Source organism: Microtus oregoni, unplaced genomic scaffold, assembly GCF_018167655.1.
Source record: "Microtus oregoni isolate MIOR12 unplaced genomic scaffold, Mior012 000017F_ref0000208, whole genome shotgun sequence".
In the NCBI taxonomy this organism is placed as follows: Eukaryota; Metazoa; Chordata; class Mammalia; order Rodentia; family Cricetidae; genus Microtus; species Microtus oregoni.
The window spans coordinates 2598028-2607980 of record NW_024543076.1 but is presented as its reverse complement, the minus strand read 5'-3'; the positions used below and the strand labels follow the sequence as shown (position 1 = coordinate 2607980).

The window sequence follows — 9953 nt, the reverse complement described above, 5'->3', positions numbered from 1 at the left end:
AGAGTGGGCCGGGCCGGGCAGCCTAGACCTGGGTTAGGAAAACAACCCAAGAACTTCCTATTCTCCTCCCCACAATAATTAAACGCGCCCCACCCTCGTCCAGTTCTTACCCTCTCTGGACAAGAAAAGGCAGTGAAGCTTCTTTCCACCTGAGACTCCCAACTTTCCGCAGACACCGACAGAAATCCTGGAGTACTGAGACGGGCACGGAGATCTCCTGGCCTAGGGCCTCAGTCTCCCGCTTGGCACGCAGAAAGGGACGGCCCCAGGTTCACCAGGAGCCCTCCCCGCTCTGACGTTTGTGGGGCTCCCGCTGAGCGGCCGCCGCTACCTGGGGAGGTGTGCCAGCCGACTTGGGGGGGGGGGGCAGTCGGGGGCGGGCAGGGAACCGGCTACGCCCCGTGCTCGCTGGCGCCTTTAAGGAGAAGAAGCCGGCGGAGGGAGGAGCTGGCCCAGGTGTGTGCAGGAGAGCGAGCGCCACACCGCCGGTGCTCCAAGCTGAAGTCCGGGGCTGCTGAGCTGAGTGAGTCGCCCACCACCCGGCCCGGCCCGCCGCCCGTCTCGCCACTCTGCCCTTGGCTTGAGCTGTATTTCTGTCGCAGGGGTGCGGCATGGGAGGCCCCGGCCGGGGTCTACGGCACCCCCATTGACTGCCCTCGCCCGGAACTCCAGCCCGCAGCCTCCTCTACTCGCACAGCCTCGACGGTCGTCCTGGGACCAGAAGGTTCTCCCAAACAGCTGCCGCCAACTCGTCCTCGGAGCCGCGTCCGGACCCCCTGATCGCCTGGCACCAGAGCACCAAAGACCCTCCGGCCGGCGCCCCAGACGAGCCGTCGGTGAGCGCGGCGCTCCGGGTCCCGAGGTCCCCAAGCTCGCAGCGCTTTCGCTGCCAGCCGCGTGAGCCCGGGCGTCGTCACCCGGGGTTCGGGGTTCCCGGGCCGGCGCGGCCGTCGGCAGCGGCGGACGACGGGGGGTACGGGGGACCGCGGAGCCATGACGGCCGAGAGCGCGCCGCCGCCCCCGCCGCAGCCCGAGGCTCTGGCGGCCGTGAAGGAGGAGCGCGGCGAGGCGGCGGCGAGCGCGGGGGTCCCGGCGGAGGCAGCGGGCCGTGGCGCCGGGGGACGGCGACGCAAGCGTCCCCTGCAGCGGGGAAAGCCGCCCTACAGCTACATCGCGCTCATTGCCATGGCCATCGCGCACGCTCCCGAGCGCCGCCTGACTCTGGGCGGCATCTACAAGTTCATCACCGAGCGCTTCCCGTTCTACCGCGACAACCCCAAGAAGTGGCAGAATAGCATCCGCCACAATCTCACGCTCAACGACTGCTTCCTCAAGATCCCGCGCGAGGCGGGCCGCCCGGGCAAGGGCAACTACTGGGCGCTCGACCCCAACGCCGAGGACATGTTCGAGAGCGGCAGCTTCCTGCGCCGCCGCAAGCGCTTCAAGCGCTCGGACCTGTCCACCTACCCCGCCTACATGCACGATGCCGCTGCAGCTGCCGCCGCCGCCGCCGCCGCCATCTTCCCGGGCGCCGTGCCCACCGCGAGGCCGGCCTACCCGGGCGCCGTCTACGCGGGCTACGCGCCTCCGCTCGCCGCGCCCCCGCCGGTCTACTACCCCGCCGCGTCGCCGGGACCCTGCCGCGTCTTCGGCCTGGTTCCCGAGCGGCCGCTCAGCCCGGATCTGGGCCAGGCGACGTCTGCAGCCGCCGGCGGCTCGTGTGCCTTCGCGGCGGCGGCGGGCGCGGCCGGCACCGGGAGCTTCCAGCCGTCGGTCTGCGCGGGCGCGCGACCCGTCAACCCCGCCGCCTACGCCGCCGCCTACGCGGGCCCCGACGGCGCGTACCCGCAGGGGGCGAGCAGTGCGCTCTTCGCCGCCGCTGCAGCAGGTCGCCTAGCGGGACCCGCCTCGCCCCCCGCGGGAGGCGGCGGCGGCGTGGAAGCCGCGGTGGACTTCTATGGGCGCACGTCGCCGGGCCAGTTCGGAGCGGCGCTGGGGCCCTGCTACAATCCCAGCGGGCAGCTCGGAGCGGGCGGTGGCAGCGCCTATCACGCCCGCCACGCCACCGCCTATACCGGCGCGGTGGATCGGTTCGTGTCTGCCATGTGAGCCAGAGGTTGGCACGAAACCTCACAGACTCCAAGACGGTCCGAAAGATATTAATCCCCGGAACCGGCAGAGAGGACTAAAAAGTGTATCGGGTTGAGACCCACGTGCAAGGCCCCTGAGGACCGTAGGGGCCCGGTGTCTTGCACACGATTCGCAGGCCCGATTTGCTTTGGACGTGGGCGGACGTTGGGGATGTTACAGCCGCGTTTGGACTGGCAAGAGACCCTCGTTGATGCGAAGCTCCAAAGTGCTTGCCTTTCTGCCTTTTTACTTGGGAGGGTTCTAGGCTTTAAAGGGTGGAAAGCAGCCTAGTTGTAGGATCCGAACTGTGGTGGAGTCGGGTGGCTTCACTGTGTGTTGTGCTGCGCCAAACTCGGGCTAGAGAGCTACACGCTCGGCCTCTTGTATTTTTGACTACCTTACTACAATAAAAGGCTCGGACAGTGCCTTTCTTCTTAAAGAAAGAACGAAATTGCAAAAGAAGTTTTTTTTTTTTTTTAACTAAAACGGTTCTGTTCAACTGGACTGGTTTTACCTGCTTCCAAGAACCACAAACCTGGGTCGCAATCATAACTGAGACACAGTTCTCCAGTGTGGTCCAGCCCCATCTCCGGGATTTTCCGTCTGTCTGCTACACAGGAGAGCTGTGTGATTTTACCCTGTTTTTAATTTTTCGAGGCAGGGGTTTCTCTGTAGCTTTGGAACCTGTCTTTGGAACAGCGCTGTAGACCAGGCTAGCCTCGAACTCTAAAGATCCACCTGCTTCCGCCTCCCCGAGTGCTGGGATTAAAGGCGTGCACCACCACCGCCCCCAGCTACCCTCTCGTTTTTTTTAATCACCTCCCATTATCCATGGTTCCGTATCTGGCAGCATTTGTGAGCCACCCAAGACTGCCCAGTAGCCGGCCAGGAATTGGGAACAGATCGCTGGCGAGTATTTAACCCAAAGACCCCGGACTAGCTCCAAGAAGAGATTATGTCCTAATTATTGAATCTTCAGCAGTCACTATCCAGCCAAAACTCTGGTTTTCTGATGAGGAGGATTTAAGAGGGATGGCTTACAGTAATTGGGGCTGGCTATTCCTTCCCTTGCCCTCGGCCATGCCTGCCTCAGAACCCTCCTCGAACAAAAAGGAAAGAAAAAAGTAATAAATTGGATGATTAACAAAACCATCTTTTTAAAAGAAGGGTTTTTTTTTTTAACTTCATTGTGCATCTTTATCTGAGGCAGCAGGTTCATGGAAATCAGAACTTACATCAGGGAAAGTCCAACCTGTCTCCATCTTTCTCTTGGGAAGGTTTGGTTTTAGATCAAGAACATCTAGCATTGAGGAAGGGCTCCACTCCCTTCCTTCAGACAGCCTAATTTTTTAAATGGACTGATTTAATAAAAAATATGTGAGAAAGTGAACACCAGCAAGAGAAACTCGGTCTCTTTCTGTGTAGTTATATTGATGAGGAAGGAAGTGGCTGTGAAAAACTGCATGAAAGTATTGGGGGTGTGTGTGGGGGGGAGACTGTACTATCCTGTTCACAAAGAATTTGGTCCCTATCAGAGTATTTATCTAAGTCACACATCCAATAGAAATACAGCACAAGCCACAAATGTAATTTAAATTTTCCTAATAGCTACATTAAAAAAAATAAAAAAATTAACAGGTGAGATTAGCTGGAATAGTAGATTTATTTAACCCAATATATCTGAAATATCATTCTCACACACTCAAGATAAAAGCCATTAAAATCTTATTTCATCTGTGCCTTCAGAGGGTGGGACTATACCACTTACAGTTCTAGCATCTTTGATCTAGCCATACTCGCGTACTCAACAGCACCAGGAGCTATCCAGGCTTTTGCGGTGGTAGATGACTTGGAGGCAGGTACTTTTCAACCCTGTAACTCCGGAAAAGTGGGAGTGTTGAGGTCCGCTCCTCTCCTGGTGGTCTCTTCTGGGTATGGTGCTAGGGCCTTGCCTCCCACCTGGGTGCATTCTCCTCTAGGCTGAAAAAGAGCAGTTTTTGCCCACATTAGTTCCGGAACTGAGCCTTTGTTTCCTAATTGCCAAATTGGGAGCTCCGACAACACCATTAACCTTAAACCCGCCTCTCCAGCAGGGTCCTCACTTTCAAAATAGGATTTTGTGATTGCTTACCTCACAGGGTTCTCCTAAAGTTAAAGGAGAAGGGAGAAAGAGACCGGAAAACGGTAGGGGTGGGGTGGGAGGAAGGTGTGGTAAACGAAGTTAAAAAAACAGCAACAACAACAAAACTCGTTGCAAAGAGTAAGGAGACCGGAAAAACAACAACAACAACAAAAACTCGTTGCTAAGAGTAAGGAGGCTGGAAAAACTGCCTTATCATGAAAACTTGGGGTGTCCTGTTGCCAGAAAGCAGGCGAAAGACAGGACCGGAAAGCTGAGCCTTCATCTGAAGTGTGGGCTTTGGCACTGGGTGAGACATCGCCCAAGGAAAAGTTGTTGTTCAAGAAAGATGCTGCTCAGAGGAAACTGAGTTTGTGGTACCCTCCGGACTGGATTGACGGTCCTGGAAGACTGGGACCGTAGGATGAGGACAGGGACCCCCTTCCGCGTCTCCCGCGGGCCAGAGCACAGAGCAGTCAGGTGGCGGGATGCTTATGAACATTTCAGCGTATTGTCGTCGTAGCTCTCCTGCAAATCTGTGGACTCAGACTCTCCGGCTCCCGTTTTAGGGGTACTCTGAGACCGTGCGTTCATTCTTCTCTCTTCCCCCTCTCCCTGTTGAGAGCCAGTTTGCAGGTGAGCAGGCCTAGCACCTCAACAGGCTGCAGGTAATTAGATGCTTTCTTCCCTAATTGCCGGAGGCTCGTTAGAATTTGCCCCAGAGCTGTAACATTTATTTTCTTTCAAATTAATTTTGCTTTGCAATTAAGGTGAGGAAACTAGCAACAAAAGCAGACTTCGCCCTGGGTTGTTTAGTTCGGTTAGAGCGCTTCCTTCCCAACTTGAGCTGAAAGACGACACAGTCCGCGACTCTGTGGAGGTTAGGGGCCAGGAGAGAGCCTTGGCCGCCTCAGCGCTCTCCTCACCACCACCGCGGTGTTCCCAGAAGAGTCTATGAAAGCTACCAGCCCAGCTCCTCCACGGGATACGAATCTGCAGCTTGCGACTGTAGTTTACTAAAGCACACTCCCAATTTTCTACGAAGTTTGTGCAAAATTGTTTTTGTTCAAATTAGTTTTTCTTATTATAAAATCAGAATGTTTGTTCATTGCCTGAAAAAAAAATAAGAGTGTAAAAGAAAGAAAGAGAAGGTGGCTCATATACACAATCCTAGCACCAGGAAAGCTGAGGCTGCCTGGCTATGAAGTAAGTTCCAGAGCAGCCTGGACTCCTGGCTCTGTCTCAGAAACAAAACAATAAGGAAACAGACAAAAACACAGAGGGTCCTAAAGTTGGCCCACAGTTAGTTTTCTAAATTTGGTTTTGTTTTTGTTTTCCCAATGTAGGCCAGAATCTCGATCTTCCTTTGTGTTTCTACTTGATTTTGTAGTGTTGATGTGTATGTGTGTGAGAGATATGCACACACACACACACACACACACACACACACACACACACGCCATTCTGAGGAACTTGGGCTTCAGCGTCCATCCTCTTCCTAAGAAGTGTTGCCTCCTGGATGGGCGTTGCCAAGACAAAATGTCTGTGAAAAAACTTCATTTTTTTTAAATAGTTTTTCGAGACAGGGTTTCTCTATAGCTTTGGAGCCTGTCCTGGAACTAGCTCTTGTAGACCAGGCTGGCCTAGAACTCACAGAGATTCTCCTGCCTCTGCCTTCCGAGTGCTGGGATTAAAGGCGTGCACCACCACTGCCCCGCGAAAAAAAACTTCTTGATGAAAAGCAATTTTGATGGCAGTCTGTAGCATGAAGGACTGGCTGGAGCAATGCTGTTTCCAGGATCACATTGCAACACACACACAAAAAAAAAAGCCTGGGCTTATGCATCTCAGGGCTCACATGTCTCAGGGCTTATGCATCTCAGTGCTCACGCATCTCAGCATCACGCATCTCAGGGCTCATCATGCATCTCAGCATCACGCATCTCGGGGCTCATGCATCTCAGGGCTCACATGCACTCACAATTATGGGGATCAGCAGGGATACCATGCATGTGCATTCTCTGGAACCCAGAGATGAGTGAAACCTTCCCTCAGTTTCATGGTCATTGGTATCAGAGCAAGGGAAATTATGCCTGGCCATCATCCTAAGGGAGACTCTGAAAACAGAAGTGATCAGCTGTGACAGGAGCGCTGTTGATTTGCAAGGGAATGCAGCCTTCAGGTCCCCTCATTGTATGGTTACGCTGGTTAAAAAGAAATAAAAAAGGAGGAGAGGCAAAGTAGGTCAGATTCTCAAAGCAAACAGAGCAGTGAGCAGCATGAAAAACTAAAGCGGTGAAGTGGGGCTGTGGCTCAGTGAGTAGAGGGCGTGGGGGGGGGAGCCCTGGGTTCCCGCCTCAGCACCTATATACCAGGTGTGGGGGTGCAAACCTGCACCCCCAGCATTCCCCCAGGAGGTGAAGACAGGAGGGCCAGAAGTTCAAAGTCATTCTTGGCTATCTGGTAAGTTCAAAGCTAGCCTGAGATACAAGAGACTCTGTCTCAAAAAAATAAATAATATTTTTCATTTAAAAAAAATAGAGAAAACCGAGATGGATAGTCAAAGAGAGAGGAGAAAGAGGCGGGTCCTTAATGAGCTGGTGCACCATCCTTCCAGCCCTCACCCTTGGTCCTGCAAGCCATTTTCTTGGCTGAGACCAAAATGGCCTTTGTAGTGGTCCTCATTGCTTGGTCCATTGTCTGCTTCCTGTAGAGTTCAGCCCACATGGTGCCAGCCCTACACCTCACCCCTTCTTCTTCTTCTTTTTTTTTATTTTTCGAGACAGGGTAGCTTTTTTGGTTCCTGTCCTGGAACTAGCTCTTCTAGACCAGGCTGGCCTCGAACTCACAGAGATCCGCCTGTCTCTGCCTCCCGAGTGCTGGAATTAAAGGCCATGCGCCACCACCGCCCGGCCCACCTCACCCCTTCTGAGAGCCAAAGCTCAGATTTCCAGTTAAACCCAGAGGGTTTCCCAGGTACAGTAGGGCAGAGTCTGAGAGGTCCAGGGATCAGGCCCTTCCAGAGGAAAGAGGGATGGGGAAGCTGAGTCAGGATGGATCTCAGGCTAGTGAAAAGGAAGTATGTACCTCCTCAATACCTGGGAACCTGAAGCAGCTTCTCCATGGGGGCAAAGCAAGGCAGCTATGGTTCTGCAGGTAGGGACACAGAAATAAAGTGTGAGGACCATGCCCAACAGAGCTTAACCCTCTCGAGCCTCCAGCAATTAGCAAGGGTCCCAAGGGTGCTTCTGTCTCCTGCCTCCCCTCTGCTCTCAATGCCAGTCTATCCGTTGTTCCACTGGGTGCGACATAGAGTCCCAGCTTCTCACCCTCTTTATACCCTTTGCCACCCTCTCACTGCCCTCATTTCCCATAGCTGCCATGCCTGCACCCTGAGCTTCAGTCACCATTGCCATTTCGAGGATTCATACCCCATGAATCCTATTCAGTGACCACTCCCTCAGTGAACCACCTTCCTGGCTTTAAGACCCGTCCCGTGGGAGCCCCTCCTCTCTCTGAGTCTGTTCATAGAGGTTTCTGATGCCTCCTTATCTGTCCATCTGTCCTCACTCAGCAACCAGTGTGCAGCCCAGCTCAAACTTCAGCTGGACCAGTTCCTTTCCAGGAAGGAGCCTGACCTAAGATGAGAGAGTTCAGAGGAAGGGATTAGTGTGGGAGAAAACCATATTTTGTTCTTAATTTTTATTTCTTATTTTTATGTGTATAGGTGTTTTGTAATGGGTATGAGGTCCCCTGGAACTATAATTACAGACAGTTGTGAGCTGCCATATGGATGCTGGGAACTGGACCCTGGGTCCTCTGGAAGAGCAGGCAGTGCTCTTAACCACTGAGCCATCTCTCCAGCTGAGAAAATCATATCTTATGTGAGTATTCTCACCTTGCTTTCTCTAACTCAATCACCAAAACTTCACCCACTCTTCAACTTCAAGTTCAGAGTCTTCTTTAGCCGAGTGGTGGTGGCACACACCTTTAATCCCAGCAATCGGGTGGCAGAGGCAGGCAGATCTCTGTGAGTTCAAGGTCAGCCTGGTCTACAAGAGCTAGTTCCAGGACAGGATCCAAAACTAAAAAAAAAAAAAAAAAAAAAAAAAGTCCTCATCGTCCCTGGCCAGAAGCTTATGGGACTGGGCATGGCCACGGGGCTGTTTGAACCCAGGATCTTGTGCACGCCAGGCAAGTGCGTTGCCACATCCCAGTCCCCACCCCTTCTACTCTAAACTTTTGGTGGTGTGACTGGGGGTGACCAGATAGAAGAGAGTGGTACAGAGTACTGCTGGGGACAGAAATAAAACACTCCATCTTCCCTCTGGTGTATGGAAGGGGCAAACACAGCCAGCCACCTTCCCACCTTCTTTACACACATAGCCCTGATTTGGTTCAAATTTCAGTTGTCCGGTGTCTTAGTGGCTGTCTTCGCTGCTTAGGGGTCCCGTTAGTTAAATCTCAGCCTTTCCAAGGCTGACATGGTGATAACTCCACAGGTTCTTTCTGGGCCAATGAGATACCCCGGGCAGTATGTTGGAGGTGCCGGTATTTTTCTTTAAAATCTTTGGATATTGAGTTTGACCCCTGGAAGCATGGCCGTCACGTGAAGCATAGCCTAAAAACACATCAGCCTGCCCATGGGTACCTGGAGCCTGGGGATATCACCAAGCTGAACTAACTCCCAAAGCCTCCATTCTACCTGTGGGCTCTGTTGTTGGAAATACACAACATCCAATCAAGTTTGAGGCTGCCCTTGTTACCTAAAACCAAGAGTATGTGAACCGATGCAGAGGTGACCCTTACAGGGTCAGGTGTTGGGGGTCAACCCTAAAACCTCTTCTGCCCTTCTTATCACCAAACACGGCCAAAAAGACCCTGCAGTCTCACCCACACAGCAGCGAGACTGATGAACCACAGTTCCTCTTGAATTAACGTCAGTCACAGACCAGGACAGGGCCCTTTCCAGCTGCCCAGCGGTCCCTAACTAATATATCACCTCAGAGTCCACTGCCACTGGGGTTTACAAGATTTGTAACCTCTGGATTCTCACAACAGCCCTGAGGTAGACCAGACTTCTCATGGGTTCTTTGGGCAAAGAAAGGAGGCTGGCTCTAGGCCACATGGTGTCTCTTCAGGAGCTGGACTGGCAGCCTAAGTGAACAGAAGTCTGAGGAATTCCCCTGCCTGGATGTGCAGTCAGGACACTAGTGTGTTAGTCCTGCCTGAAGCCTTCTCTCCTTGGGCCTCTGAGTTTGGCGACTCCACACACCCATGACTTATCTCCACAGGGTGTGTGAGGCTTAAAGATAATACTTGTGGATCTACTTGCTTCAGACGGTTAGTGCCAAAGCTGAAAGGGGCTGGCTTTTCTAAACAGCAAGCCTGTATTCCAGGTCTGGTGCCTTGTGGCAGACCCTCCCGGCTCCCGGTCTACGCTTTACACAAACTGCAGGAAAAGGCTGGTGATTTATAGGACACCTGGAGAGGTTGTGGGCAGGTGGGTAATTTCCGAATTAATTGTGGGAGAAACCTAACAAAGCAATCTGCAGGGTCAGCATCCCGGAGCCAGGGAGACTGACAGCTTGGAATCCAGTGAGCACAATGCCCAACCACAGGCAAGAGGGCCCTTCCTCCTGTGGGGAAGGCCTGACTTCCTTCCAGCAGAGGCGGGCCTGGGCCTGCAGCAGGGCCAGAGGAG

The 9953-nt window shown here is 53.5% G+C and overlaps 1 protein-coding gene across 1 annotated transcript; it reads left to right on the top strand.

Annotated features, from left to right (window-relative positions):
- Positions 1 to 993: 993 nt before the first annotated feature.
- On the top strand, positions 994 to 2109 carry Foxe1 (forkhead box E1). Its single transcript, XM_041667322.1, has one exon. The coding sequence runs from the start codon at positions 994 to 996 to the stop codon at positions 2107 to 2109; it is 1116 nt and encodes a 371-aa protein (XP_041523256.1).
- Positions 2110 to 9953: the final 7844 nt, after the last annotated feature.